Genomic DNA, 15,740 nt, shown 5'->3' on the forward strand with positions numbered 1-15,740 from the left:
CAACCATTCCCTGAATTTGTTTCTCCAGCCCCTTTCCCTCCTCTGCCAAAGCAGCTAGTGGATTCCCTGAAATCCCCCTCTGGCGACACCTTCCAATTTTGGGTTTTTTTTTTTTGCCAGGCTTTAGAATGAATATCTCTTTATTGCAGGCTTCAGCTGTCTTGTGTCCTGTTGTCTGTTAACTTCTTTTGGCAATACAATTTCATAGAGGAATTTAGGAATGTAAAAGTATATACCTAAAACTGATGCAATGTTATATATCAACTACATCTTTACTAAAAACAAAATGGATTTAGAATGCCAAATTGGCATTGTCTTTGGACTGAATATGCATCTATCACATATACTTACTACTGTTTTTAAATGTACATATTGTGTTGAACTAAAATGCACAAATTTATTTCAAAGCTTTAATAAATTCAGAGCAACTTTGTCATTAGGCGTTTCTTTAGTCACTGGATATTAAAAGTATAATAATATTATATTTGAGTCTGAACTTTTTTTTTTGCTTTATTAGTATTGAATAGATAGAGAACCAATGAGCAGAAATGGGTTGCTTCAGAATCACCCAGGGCTCTAGTTCTCAGTCTTCACCCCACCTACGGAATCAGAACCTAATAGAAACGGTAATGATAGCTACTTTCTGCTGAGCACTTAACTGTTTCTAGGCCCTGTGCTAATCGCTTTACGTGATATACCTTATTTCATCCCACAACAACTCAGTGCTATTCTTACTCCTGTGTTTCACATAAGGAAATTGACACCTCAAGTTTAAGTAACATGCCCAAGGTTGCACAGTTTGTAATAAACTCTTATTCATCCATCTTTGCTTTTCTATAATAATTAGTAGTAAAATCCTTACAGTGACACAAGTCTGTGGTAGGATTGGGGAAAAAAAGAAAAGAATGGAAACTTCTTGTAAAAGAATTTTGTGTTTGGAAATTAAATTGATGGGTCAAGTTGCAACACAGATTTTAAAGTTGTGACTGACTGAATAATTTAACTCTAAGAATGATGAGAAGGATAATATAGAAAATTATCTTTTTAACAGACTTCCATTTGAATATTTAAAGATATGCAAACATATTCATTTATATATTGGAGTACTTGAAATTGTTTTTGGTGTTTTCCCCCTTCCTTCATAGATGGAAGAAACACCCTCTGAATCGGAGAAACTTTACTCATTTTATGATCTGGAGTCAAGTAAGTGAATGAGCATCTTAAGTTCTATCATTTATTTGCTGAGCTGATGAGTTGCCTTTTGTTTTTTTTAAACTTTATTTTTCTTTCTCTTTATTATGTGAGGCAGCAAACCTTTTCATGCTTTTATATAGACACATTAGCTTATTTAATTTATTCTAGGGTAGCTTTGGCCCTAGAGGAGTTTGTGAGGTGCCATAGAAGTGTCCAAGTTAGGCAGTGAGGGGAGTATAACCCTTTGTCCAGCTGACAGAATACATTTTACTTCTGTTTTTCCCTCCTCTTTCCCTTTTTCCCACTCTTGGTTTCTTTTTGATGTTAGGGAACATTAATGTGAATGGGGGCTCCAGGGAACATTTAGATAATAAGGAAAGTAGAAAGTACCGATGACGTAGGCTCTCTGACAGCACTGAGCGTTGTTCTTATCCTGAACTACCATGGTGGTGGCCAACCTCCTTAATACTGAGAGGCTTTGCAAATCTGAGTGTGAAGTGAACATAGGGTTTATGCTTCTTTCTATTGGCACAGATCACAGATCCTCTTCATTGAAGTTGTAAATGACTTTTAAGTCAAAAGTAGCAAGAGCTCATGGAGTAAACGTGCTACACAGTTTAATATTTCTAGATGGAGACAAATAAAATCATCTAGTACAGATTTATGGTTATGGAATCCTAAGTGCCAATGTAAATAAATTATTATTTAAGGAATCATTGGGTTAATTTATTCTGTTGAACAAGTAATTTAAAGAAAATATGTAGACCTGACATGAGCAACAGAGTTATGCTGTAGTTTCATCTTGATCTATCTTTTCAAGTTTTAATAGAGAACTAGTCACTTTTTTCTTCTTCTTTTTTATTTATTTATTTATTTTTTTGTGGTACGCGGGCCTCTCACCGCTGTGGCCTCTCCTGTTGCGGAGCACAGGCTCCGGACGCACAGGCCCAGCGGCCGTGGCTCATGGGCCCAGCCGCTCCGCGGCATGTGGGATCTTCCCGGACCGGGGCACGAACCCGTGTCCCCTGCATCGGCAGGCGGACTCTCAACCACTGCGCCACCAGGGAAGCCCTGATTTTGGTTTTAATGTGTTTTCATCTGTGTGTGTATTTATTTTGTTTTGCTCAGTGTTTGATCTTATTTTGTAGATAACGTTTGGCAGAATTTGACTGATAATGTATGATAATGATTTGTAGTTGTCAACAAATAAAAAGATGCATTTGATCTCTGTCAGAATGGAATCTAGGGTAGGAAGTATCTGCCTTAACAGCTACCATTGAATACCTGAAAATTATCCATTGAAAGTTCACTGTGTGATTGTACTATTTATCTTTAAAAAAGATATTAACAAACTGACTGAAGATAAGAAAGAGGGCCTCAGGCAACTTGCATTGACATTTCAACACTTCTTGAGAGAAGAAATACAGGATGCTTCTCAGCTGCCACCTTCCTTTGACATTTTTGAAGCCTTTGCAAAAGTAAGTGTTAACTTTGGTATCTTTGCTAATGCCATAAATCAACCCTTTACTCCTTATTTCGTTGTTGATCCGTGAAAATCCAGGACCCTTCATGCCTTTATCAGTCCCCTGCTTTACTGAGTAGAGAATGGGAGAATGTATTGCTTATATTGAAAAGAGTATTATTTTTTTCTGCTTTATCAGTATTCTTACTAATGGCCCAAGTATGTTCATTGTCAGCTCTCAAAGCACACCCTCAAAAGAGTGTGCTTTCTTTTCTCAAAAGAAAGTAACATATTCCATTATTTTTTATGAATGGATTTAAGTTTGCCATTGAGTCCATTTCGTTTTGTGGTGGCTGTTTCAGCAATGGAACCTTCCTTGAAGTGAAAGAAATCATTGGAATCCGTTTCTTGATTAAGTGAATTTTAAATGATATGAAAATATAACCATTTCTGATTTTAAAATAATTGCCCAAATTGCCAAAACATTTGTTTAAATGTTTTAAGTCATGAAAATCTTAGATTAGGGATAGAAAATAGGTATAATTTAATATTTCATCGTGGTCTCTCGGTAATGGGTACCTGAGTGCTCTTTTTGGAAGTGCTTCTGAGGGTTTGTTTGGGTCCAGAGAGAAAGAATGCACTGATTGATTCTTTTTCTTTTTTAATTTATTTATTCATTTATTTTTGGCTGTCTTGGGTCTTTGTTGCTGTGTGTGGCTTTCTCTAGTTGCAGCGAGTGGGGGCTACTCTTTGTTGTGGTACGTGGGCTTCTCATTGCATTGGTTTCTCTTGTTGTGGAGCATGGGCTCTAGGTGTGTGGGCTTCAGTAGTTGTGGCACGTGGGCTCAGTAGTTGTAGCTCACGGGCTCTAGAGTGTCGGCTCAGTAGTTGTGGCGCATGGGCTTAGTTGCTCCGCAGCATGTGGGATCTTCCCGGACCAGGGCTCGGACCCGTGTCCCCTGCATTGGCAGGCGGATTCTTAACCAGTGCGCCACCAGGGAAGTCCCTGATTGATTCTTGATATCTACCCTGGGATAGGGACGAAGGGACCAATATATCCTTTATTATCATGTGTTTGCCGTCCTTACTTTCTCATATTGTGTGTTTGGATTTGTTTAAATATTGATCATATTTTTAATAATAAGTAAAATTTTACATTTGAGGGTGATTTTGTCAATTTTACAATTTATATGCACACATCCAATGATATATTTGTCTTGTGAATATTTTTAAAGTATGTTTTATAATCTGCTTATCTTCTAAGAATTTAAATGTGATTAGTGTGATTGCTACAGATTTATTCTTGTTTTTCCCAAAGGTAGTTTTATTCTTTAGGGTATGCTCTTATGATTTTCTGATAATATCATCTTAGCATTACATTCTGGTTTGTCTATTAATTAAAATTGATTTCAAAATGTAAGTGTTGTTTGTAATGCATCTGAGAAGTTTCTCATGTTTATTTCATATGCTTCTGAAAATTACAACCTGTAGTAACGCTGTGTATACAGTGCATACAAGCTCTTTTGATGTTACATGCTCTACAACGAAACACCTACTGAAAGATAAAAATATACCTCATGATGACTGTAACTTCATTTCTGGTGTTTCCTATTGTTGAAAAATGTTCAAGTGCTCATTACTGGAGTTATTAGTGTTCACAATAACTAATTGAAAATACTTTCATTGCTTAATGTAAATTACCGTCTTATTTCTCTTGTTTCTTTGAAAATAATTTTAATCTCATGTATCTTACAATGAACTTCTCTCTGTGCTGTGTAGGGGGAAATTTTGTCATTATGATTAAGCAGACAAAATTTTAATAATGTGCTTTCCTTTTCCCCACATACTTATATTTGTTATTGCTACAAAAGTAAAACGTATACGTTTTTGTGGCGTATGGGGGAATTGGACTCAGAGCTGTGATTTCTGTCTTAAAATATAGGTTAATAATCAGAGGAAAGCAGCATTAACCTATGGCTCCTGTACTTCCTTGTAAAAGTCTTGTTTATATTTTATAGACTGTCGTCATTTTTCTGCTTATACATTTGTCCTTAAAAGAGAAAACGCTTCTCCTTCCTTCTCCCCTCCTCCACCCCTCCCCCTCCTCGTCCTGCATTTTTTAAAAGAATAGAATACTCTTAAATTAAGCTAAGCAGTGTCCTGCAAAGCTTAGGGATGAGCCCCTGAGCTTATAACTTTGCAAGTATGTGATGACGCTGATCCTGACAGATGCGTTGGAAGTGGGTGGAGAATGCTGGACAGGGAATTTTATCCCTATCTACTGCCCCCCGCCCCATCTTACTGGCATAGAATTAATCAAAGAGAAGAAATGGGCACTTCAGAGAGTGCTGCTTTCTTTTGCTGCACCTACGTGCGCAGTCTGTCAGGAGTGGTTCTATGCTGACCTGCCTTTCTCACCTTAAGGAACTAACTTTTTAATTTACGCTTCAAAGAAAGCTGGCTTCACCTGGCCTCAAAAAGGAAAGCCCGTTTTATGTTTTGCTTTTCCTCCCACTCACTTACGTTCATGCAGGTTCCGTGCAGGTATTAGACACACGAAGCTTGTGTTTTGGCTCCTCTAACTGTCATTTCAGACAAGAGGAATTCTGAGAGCTTTTCCAGATTTGTTTCTATCTTAATTTTTTTGAATCTTTGATTATGGACTTTTCCAAACACACACAAAAGTAGAGAGACAATTCTAATGAAGCCTCATGTTTCCATCACTTGGTTTCAATAATTTTCAGACTTGTTTTACATCTGATAGATGTCACACAGATGTTCTTTTCCTTTATTTGGATTTCCAAACATTCCTTACAATTAACTCTTTTGCTATCAGGCCTCTTGGCCTCCTGAGAGAGGTGTCTGTTAGTGAATTCACTGATCAAATTATGCAAGTTTTGGTTTGTTTTGTTTTTCTTTTCGTTTGCAGCACTCTTGTCCAGGGTTATCAAAATACATGGTTAATTCTAACTCTGAAAATTATCTACCAAGGCAAAGAACCTCAGCAAGTCAAAAGTTTTACTTGGGGATATGCATATATTTGTCAAACTTGTACTGCCTGCAAAGGAAAGGGGTTGGTGGAGGATGAGAAGGTTCTTAGTCCTGAGAGCAAATTTCTTCTCTGCTGAGCTGATAGCTTTTTCTCGTAGAAGACCATGATGGATTCCTCAAAAGTTAGCAATTTATATTTTGAACACTCTGGGGTTTTCTGTTGAAAAACAGTGTATATTTCCTGTTGGACTAGGTTCTTAGTGCCTCTTGTGCTTCTGTTGCTCAGGACTTGGTTTTGCTTGGAAAATGTCCCCCCGTCCCGCTTCACTACTCTGAACACATTATTGTGTAGTCTTTTTTCCAGTTATATTTCCAAGTGTTTCTTTTCTCTCCACTTCCTGGTTACCAGTATTAGCCTCCCACTGCCCATCCCCACATTCACACACACACACAGAGCAACTGGCAATTGGGATTTAGAGATAGTACTTTGCTGTATAAAATATCCTGTCGACTTCTGAACTTATTGCCTGGTTGTAAAAATTAAGTAGGAAGGAGAAATTTTTCTAGGGGAGGATATCAAGGAGGACTTCACATAGGAAGCAGAAATTAATGGCATGAATTTCAGAAGAGAAGATGGTGTTGGGAAACAATTATAGAGAATGGTCTAGAAATACTTGTGGGGAGCGAGGGGGTACTAACTCCTCTAACCCCCGGGTAAGAAAAATATGTTGACTTCCTATGGAGAAGATTTGAAAAGGCATTTGTTGCCAGTGGAATACATGTTTCAGTTATATTTAGTGATTACAAAAAGAGTTTGAATGAAGGCGTGATGCTTAAAATGTTTGTTTTGCTTTAGGTAGTAAGAGAAAATTAGCGAGGGTAGTAGTACCTCTAGAATTTCTACAGCTGGCAAGCTGCAGAGTGATGATCTGGTTGGATGGAAATGTGGGAGTGATTTGCTTGAAGCTTTATTTGCATAAGTTTTTTTTTTTTTAACTTAGATTGTATGTTACTTGGGGGTGTGGCTGAATGGAAATAAAAGCGTAAGGTATGAGGAAAGTGGTGGTTCACCACTGACAGTAATGAAGGTGGCCAAAGGGTGGGAGATGTACTGGGGATACTTGTTAGTGAGCACAGTGGAGGCGTGTGACTATTTGTATATTCATCAAAAATAGAGGCCAGACTCATCTCTGCTGGCTCTTTTTCAGATTGTTTAGAGAACGGAAGATGTATGTTTCCATCTCCACAGGCCCCTCCTCCTTCCCACTCCCCAACTTTTTTTCCTTCCACTTCTATTTTGAAATAAGATATCTGGTTAGATTTCAAAATGGATTTATCTTGGCAAGACAACTCCTGTGGTTCAATCTGTTGATAGAGTTCGAAACATTTGCTACAAATATAGAGAATGTATATACAAATAATGGTGACTATAAACTTTAAAAGGTGAGAAAATTACAGTTAGAGGGCAAATTTAAATGGGAGCTTGAACAGTAGTATGATGGCTAAGTTGCTTTTTCAGACAAGTAAGTGAAATTCTCTCAACCTCAATTTCCTCATCTGTAAATGGGAATAATAATATTTACAGATTAAGGTGAGGATTAACTCTAAAGTACTTAGAGTGTGGGACACGTTATTAATTTCTACTACTGCTGTGCCTATTTCCCATATTTATTTGTATTCTAGTATAAAACTTCAGTGTTGTATGTCTCCCTGTGTTGTCATGTAGCCAAGAGTGTAATCTGCAACTGATTGTAAACCAGAGTCTCAGATGGTTGCTTACAGTTGTGCCCAGTGCTGGTATCCCATGCCCATGCTGAGAATTACCTATCTTGTTGAGAAAAAAATTTTGCAGGCAGAAAATAGTACCTTTCCCCTAGTAACTGGCTTGGTTTCAGCCCATAGCTATTGTGGACAGAAATCGTGTACTATGTCCTACATTCGTCGCAACTCCATGATTTCAGAGTAGTTCCTTGGGATTTCATGTAGGAAATATAAAAGCAAGCTTACTATGATGAATGAAATGTTTCTCACACATGAATCTTAAAAGGATGAAATTAAATTGTAAGGGTTTTGTTAGTTGTCATGTCATAGTTCAGTGAAATGACGTGGAATGTCTCTATTCCATCCCCCCAAACATACACTGGTTATTATTGGTAATGGTTATTCTAAATTTAATGTCAGTAGACTTAGTTCTGAGCTTATTTTCTATGCATAGAGTATACTTTTTAGCGATCACTGTGCAGAGTTCTAGAACAATGTACTTATTTTTTTTTCTGGACTTAAAACTTCCTTTTCTAAAAATGCATTTGGTAGACTGATTAGAATGTGATAAGCTCTGAACAAAATAATAGAAAATGGACTAGTTGCATAAAATGTTTCAAAACCAGACATCAAATTGGAAGCAACAAGGATAAAAGTGAACTTCCTGACCACAAAACAGATGTCATTATTAGTGCTGCCAGACCTCTGCAAAGTACTTTTTAACTCGATAATATTATATAACTGCAACAGAATTTTTTGATTAGAAATTTCACATCTGTTTGAGAAGATGTTCCCTCTTTTTTTCTTTTAAACAAAATAATAATTTTCCTGGTAGAATGTTATTTTTGCTCTTTAGGGCACATCTGTGACCTCCAGAGCTTGCCTTCTGAAGTCTAATTTTTAATGCTATTAGGGGGAGCTGGTTTTGCAATATACACTGTGGTTGTATAGATTTGAAAGTGAGAATTTTAGGTGATTTTTGTACTTTGATACTTAAAGTTTACATTCAGTTTCATTCTGAGTAAATTCTTTTTCACTGGGGGAGAATTTTTGTTTATTGGAGAAACAGTGGAGAATGGGTTAAAACGAGAACCTGCTAATTCATAGGATGAAAATAAATAGTAATTTAATATTTTTGATTGAGATATGTTAGAAATAAGACACAAATGATAATATATTTAAGATTATACTTGCATTTGCCTGCTATGTGCCATTAGAGTGTTAATAAATAGTCTATGTGATATTCTGCCATAGCCTCATAATTTTAGTATAGAAGTCATCATGGAGGAAAAAATTACTAAATAAACCCTTATTGGGTCTTTTTACTTGCCAAAGAATGGTGTACCTCAGTAAAAGGCAAGAACCAATTTGTTTATGATATATTCAGTTTTTTAATCTTAAATTTTTCGTTTAGTTAGCCCTCTCATTCTGGATGTACTGGTGCTTTATTACTCCACTGTTGCTGTTAGGCTAATTGGGACAGATATTACCACTGTTGTTTTGAAAGGTCAGGAGTGTGTGTGTTTGCCACTGGAGGTTTCAGATTCATATAGGACCAAATTTTAGAGCCTTTTTGTTGATCAGCTTGGTTGAATTTCACTGCCGTAGCATGCTATAAAGTAGTAAAGAAAGCAATCTTTTGAATTAGTAAAGTGACGAATTATCTAATTACAAAGCTTATAAGATGGCAGTATGATAACTTTGACTGCATTACTAAATGATCCCAGTGACTGATCAGATGTGCCTGGATTCCATTAAGGAAAAATATGCCATTAAATATTTAATACTAAAAGCAAGGAGACACACCAGGATTGCTAACCTCCAATCACCGGGGTGCATGTATCTCTACATTTGGAGGTAGTTGCTAGTTGAGACATCTCTCTCATCTGCTCACAACAGTTGCTAGAAGACTTCATTATTGGGATTATACTTTTCTTCTGGTTTTAAGTAAAGCAGGCAAACAGCCAACATTCTTAGCTGCATGCACATCCTGGCACTCTAATTATGAAAAGCTGATGCATTTATGATTTATTTATTTATTTTTTACAATAGATTGAATCTCTGAGGAGATTCAAGAGACAGTTATTCTCAGAAGTGTTATTCCAAGTAAAGTGACATTTGTAGGACACTTGAGATTTCAGAACAAAACAATTCATGTATTTTTAATGATGGTATTTATCTATTATGTTCTTCATTATTAACCATTCAGTTACTATTTCTCTTCCTTTATGTACAAATAACCTATGATGAGTTGGTGTCTGTTTATCATAGTTAAGGACCAGATGGCCAACTAACTTCTAAAGTTCAGAAGGATAATTAGTAAATTCTTAATCAGCATTTTTACTTACATGTGTGTTGGTCAAGGTTGATTACGTACATAAGGCTAATGCTCTGATTAAAACTATTAATGGATAAATGTGTTGGCCAAGCCTTGTTGCCTTATTTATTTGAGTGTATAACTTGCCATTAATTCATATAGAGGTAATATTTTAAAAATGACAGTATGTCATTATGAAATGGTAGAGGTTACTTTCATTGCTTTGGCCTTCCCTTTAGTGACAAAAACCTTTATTAGAGTACTATGTCTCCCCACTAGAGTATGACTTTCTTAGAGCTAGGAATTACATTTTATTTATTTTGAATCCCTAGAAATCTTCGTTGTATACAGTAGGTTTTAATGGTTGACTGAGTTAAATAATGCATGAAAACTGTACCTTTTCTGTTTTATGGTGTATTCTTTGTTAAATATATTTTAAAATTATTACATTACTGTAAATATACAACACTAGGTAAAAAGGAATCTTTATTATGGTAAAATTCAAGAAGTTTAGTTGATAGCTCAGAATCACAGAAGCTGTTATTATCATAAATTCTTCAGGGAATAATGAATCATTAATTATGCCAGAGTTCAGCAAACCTTTTCTGTAAAAGCCCACATATTTTACACTTTGTAAGCCAAGAAGCAAAAATGAATTATTACTGGCGATTTGTAATGCACGCTGAGAGGGTTACTTATGGTCTCCATGGCAACTCCTTAACTCTTCCATTATAGTTGAAAGCATCCATGGATAATATATAAGTGAACGGGTGTGGGTGTCTTCCAATAAAGCTTTGTTTACAGACACAGAACATTGATTTTCATATAATTTTTACTTGTACCCAAATATTCCTCTTTTTATTTTCCCCCAACCTTTTAAAAATGTAAGAAAACATTCTGAGCTTGCAGGCTGTGCAAAAACAGGTGGTGGATCAGATTTGGTCCATGGGCCATTGCTTGCCAACCCTTAAATTATTTTTTGTAAGCCAAAAGATTTTTTTGTACACAGTAGGAGACAGCACGTGTTATCAAAAACTTCTCTAATTAAAAAAAAAAGATAGGAAATATTTTATTTGTTACCTTCTAACAAGCCACTGGTTCTACAGTTTTACGTTGCCAATGAGATTTGTAAGCATAGTACGTATACAATAATTGTTTTTTTGTTTTTTTGTTTTTATGCGGTACGCGGGCCTCTCACTGCTGTGGCCTCTCCCGTTGTGGAGCGCAGGCTCCGGACGCGCAGGCCCAGCGGCCATGGCTCACGGGCCCAGCCGCTCCGCGGCATGTAGGATCCTCCCGGACCGGGGCACGAACCCGTGTCCCCTGCATCGGCAGGTGGACTCTCAACCACTGCGCCACCAGGGAAGCCCCAGCTTATTTCTTTGATGAAGTCCACCTGACTAGGATTGATCCTTCCCTGTTGTAAAGTCAGTAGCCACTGGTATTTTCTACGCCAATCATTTGGCAATGGTGAATATTCTCTCTTTTAATTAGCTATATGTCTTCATTTCCTACATTCCCAGTTAGATGGTAAACTTTGTGAGAATAGGAATCATGTTACCCAATTCCTTCCTTAAGCATAGTACAACCATACAATTTTAGGCCTGAAAAGATCACAGAAACTGTCCAGCTCCGTAGTCTTCCCACTTCCTTCCCTCTCCCTCTTTCCATGATGCATCAGTTGTGGCTCAGAGAAGGTTAATAAAATAGTCACCCAATGACAGGATGGATGCTAAAATTTAGGTCTTTTGAGCTCAAATGCTCTTTCTCCTAGTTGATGCCTAAGTGCTCAAGAATTACTTTCTAAGTTGAAGTAAAAATGTGATAGAGCAAACAGAACTTAATGTTACAAACAACTTTTCAACAATATCTATTCCTTATATATTTTTTCTAGCTTTATTGAGATGTAATTGACATATAACATTGTATAAGTTTAATATGTGCAATGTGTTGATTTGATACACTTACGTATTGCAAAATCATTCTGACTGTAGGGTTAGGTGACACGTCCATCACGTCACATAATTACCAAATTTTTTTTTGTGTGTGGTGAGAACATTTAAGATTTACTCACGTAGCAATTTTTAAATATGATACGGTATTAATCAGCTATAATCACTATGCTATCCAGCAGATTCCCAGAATTTATTCATCTTATAGCTGGAAGTGTGTACCCTTTGTCCATCTCCCCATTTCCTGGCACCACCCCTCTCTATTCCTTATTTTGAAGGTTATCAGTATAAAGCCAGAAAATTAAGAATAAGTTGCACCATAGGATTACTCTTAACAGCATTGGAAACTAGATTAGATTGTCTCTGTAATGATGAGTTTCAGTCTCAGGGACTCTGTATGGCTATGTTTAAATGATGGTGGCTTTCCAAACCATCTGGATACATTCCGTTCAGATAACTCTGTTATAAACAGAACTGCTTTATTACATACTTGACAGTATGTGGATTTGTTTTGTATTCCTCATTTTTTTTGTCCCATATTTACCAGGAAGCCAGTGGGTATTTAGACACTGGTCTTTGTCTTACATGAACAGATCAAGGGATAATTGAGAGATTTATCACAAGTTGCCTAGTGCTGCACTCACCCAATTTTATTTTATTTTATTTCATTTAATTAATTAATTTATTTTTTTGTGGTACGCGGGCCTCTCACTGTTGCGGCCTCTCCCGTTGCGGAGCAGAGGCTCCGGACGCGCAGGCTCAGCGGCCATGGCTCACGGGCCTAGCCGCTCCGCAGCATGTGGGATCTTCCCAGACCGGGGCACGAACCCGTGTCCCCTGCATCGGCAGGTGGACTCTCAACCACTGCGCCACCAGGGAAGCCCCAGCTTATTTCTTTGATGAAGTCCACCTGACTAGGATTGATCCTTCCCTGTTGTAAAGTCAGTAGCCACTGGTATTTTCTACGCCAATCATTTGGCAATGGTGAATATTCTCTCTTTTAATTAGCTATATGTCTTCATTTCCTACATTCCCAGTTAGATGGTAAACTTTGTGAGAATAGGAATCATGTTACCCAATTCCTTCCTTAAGCATAGTACAACCATACAATTTTAGGCCTGAAAAGATCACAGAAACTGTCCAGCTCCGTAGTCTTCCCACTTCCTTCCCTCTCCCTCTTTCCATGATGCATCAGTTGTGGCTCAGAGAAGGTTAATAAAATAGTCACCCAATGACAGGATGGATGCTAAAATTTAGGTCTTTTGAGCTCAAATGCTCTTTCTCCTAGTTGATGCCTAAGTGCTCAAGAATTACTTTCTAAGTTGAAGTAAAAATGTGATAGAGCAAACAGAACTTAATGTTACAAACAACTTTTCAACAATATCTATTCCTTATATATTTTTTCTAGCTTTATTGAGATGTAATTGACATATAACATTGTATAAGTTTAATATGTGCAATGTGTTGATTTGATACACTTACGTATTGCAAAATCATTCTGACTGTAGGGTTAGGTGACACGTCCATCACGTCACATAATTACCAAATTTTTTTTTGTGTGTGGTGAGAACATTTAAGATTTACTCACGTAGCAATTTTTAAATATGATACGGTATTAATCAGCTATAATCACTATGCTATCCAGCAGATTCCCAGAATTTATTCATCTTATAGCTGGAAGTGTGTACCCTTTGTCCATCTCCCCATTTCCTGGCACCACCCCTCTCTATTCCTTATTTTGAAGGTTATCAGTATAAAGCCAGAAAATTAAGAATAAGTTGCACCATAGGATTACTCTTAACAGCATTGGAAACTAGATTAGATTGTCTCTGTAATGATGAGTTTCAGTCTCAGGGACTCTGTATGGCTATGTTTAAATGATGGTGGCTTTCCAAACCATCTGGATACATTCCGTTCAGATAACTCTGTTATAAACAGAACTGCTTTATTACATACTTGACAGTATGTGGATTTGTTTTGTATTCCTCATTTTTTTTGTCCCATATTTACCAGGAAGCCAGTGGGTATTTAGACACTGGTCTTTGTCTTACATGAACAGATCAAGGGATAATTGAGAGATTTATCACAAGTTGCCTAGTGCTGCACTCACCCAATTTTATTTTATTTTATTTCATTTAATTAATTAATTTATTTTTTTGTGGTACGCGGGCCTCTCACTGTTGCGGCCTCTCCCGTTGCGGAGCAGAGGCTCCGGACGCGCAGGCTCAGCGGCCATGGCTCACGGGCCTAGCCGCTCCGCAGCATGTGGGATCTTCCCAGACCGGGGCACGAACCCGTGTCCCCTGCATCGGCAGGCGGACTCTCAACCACCGCACCACCAGGGAAGCCCACCCAATTTTATTTTTTATTTTATTTTTTTTACTCTACAAAGTACTTTAACAAATATAATCACATTTATTACTTACAACAACCTTCTGAGTTATTGTTACTATTTCTTTTGCAGGTGATGGAATGCTTAAGGTTACATTGTTTTTAAATAAAGGAACCAGAGCTTTAACTTGGTTATCATGATTTTAGATTTTCTCCATCCCACCATACTGCATTCCCACCATACTGCATTCTGGTGTTATGTTAGTTTTGTGTTAAAGCTCTAATTATGAACTATTGTAAGCCTTAGGAGCAAAACCAGAGTGAAAGAAATGAGAATATGTATGATAAGATTTCTATCACTAATACTAAAGCACTACTATAGGCAAAGCTTTAAATTATTTAATTAGGATTCCTTCTGTTCTCATACAGGTGGTGCATCATGTCTTACATGTCTCTGCTTCATATATTCAAATCTAAAAAGGGCTGGCAGGGAGGGTCGGGGGAGTGTGGGTTTTTCATATCAAATATTTTTGAGCTGATGCTGCCACAACTCTATGTGAAAATAAAGATGACTGAAATGGGATTTGCATGGAGTTAAGCTAACTTTTGGAATCTGGATTCCACAGCCTTGAAGTACTGGATCAGTTGAATTAGGAACAGGATTAAAAATACACTTTACAGCACTTTCTTTCCTACCCTCCTCCCCCATCATGGGTGGCAGTATTTTATTGAAATACAGGGCCAACTCAGCATCTGAAGAGGCCCATGTGACTTGCTGGTTGATGTCCTGGGCCCTGTTTCATCCTTTCTTTTCCCCTAATATTTATTTATTTATTTGGCTGCACTGGGTCTTTGTTGCGGCATGTGTGACCTTTTAGTTGTGGCACGTGTGGTCTTTTAGTTGTGGCATGTGGAATCTAGTTCCCTGACCAGGGATTGAACCCGGGCTCCCTGCATTGGGAGCACGGAGTCTTAGCCACTGGACCACCAGGGAAGTCCCCCTGTTTCATCCTTCACAGCCGTTCATGGGCTCTTGGTGTTTCAAGTTTAGAGCGAAAGTTGGTAAGGTATGTTGTTTTGGTGCCTCAGAAGTCTTTTGTAATAGCAGGTGACTGTGGGTTTTCTTGTTTTCCATTTGTCCGAGAGTCCATAGAACAGTACCCACTTAAACCTCAAGTGTGCAGATCTTAAAGTGTGATATTGTCCAAAGTTTAGAAATCTTTTAATTGCCTTCTGTGGAGTGACCTGCCGCCGATTCTCCTTCTACGTCTCATACCATTTTATAAAAAAAAATATCATTCACTAGTTCTCTTTTTACCTGTTGGATGACAAGCATTCCTCTGCCATGGCCTGACTTGCTGAGGCTTGCCGTTTCCTCTGAGATCCAATCCCATATTTTCTACTTAATAAAAATCTTCATTTGCATGATCTGTTTTAACTTCAGATTCATCCAATACTTAAACTCTTGTCTTATCCTCAGTGGGATGTGCTGCTTTTCCATCTTTTCTATCTTTTCTCTTAGCATGGCAGTCTCCTGAGTCAGCCACACCAGAATCATCAAGGATGCCTCTGAATATTCCCTCTCGCTTGCCTTCTATATGCCCTGCTTATGCTGCTTTTGAAATATCTCTTAACTCTGTTCTTTTCGTTTTATATAGTTTTTGCCTCTGGCCTAGTTGAGTCTTTTTATCTTGCCTACTTGGCTCTAACTAATTTTATGCCTCTCTTTCCC

General features: G+C 37.5%; 1 protein-coding gene across 2 annotated transcripts in view; it reads left to right on the top strand.

The window, feature by feature from the left end:
- Positions 1 to 15,740, top strand: part of SMYD3 (SET and MYND domain containing 3) — a 727,677-nt gene that overhangs the window by 199,947 nt on the left and 511,990 nt on the right. For both annotated transcript variants that reach the window (XM_007458078.1, XM_007458079.1), the window contains exons 4-5: positions 1,146 to 1,203; positions 2,536 to 2,672. In XM_007458078.1, coding sequence (XP_007458140.1) covers positions 1,146 to 1,203; positions 2,536 to 2,672 — 195 coding nt within the window. The remainder of the gene's footprint in view (positions 1 to 1,145; positions 1,204 to 2,535; positions 2,673 to 15,740) is intronic.

The sequence above is a fragment of the Lipotes vexillifer genome, unplaced genomic scaffold, assembly GCF_000442215.2.
Source record: "Lipotes vexillifer unplaced genomic scaffold, Lipotes_vexillifer_v1.1 scaffold1315, whole genome shotgun sequence".
NCBI lineage: Eukaryota > Metazoa > Chordata > Mammalia > Artiodactyla > Lipotidae > Lipotes > Lipotes vexillifer.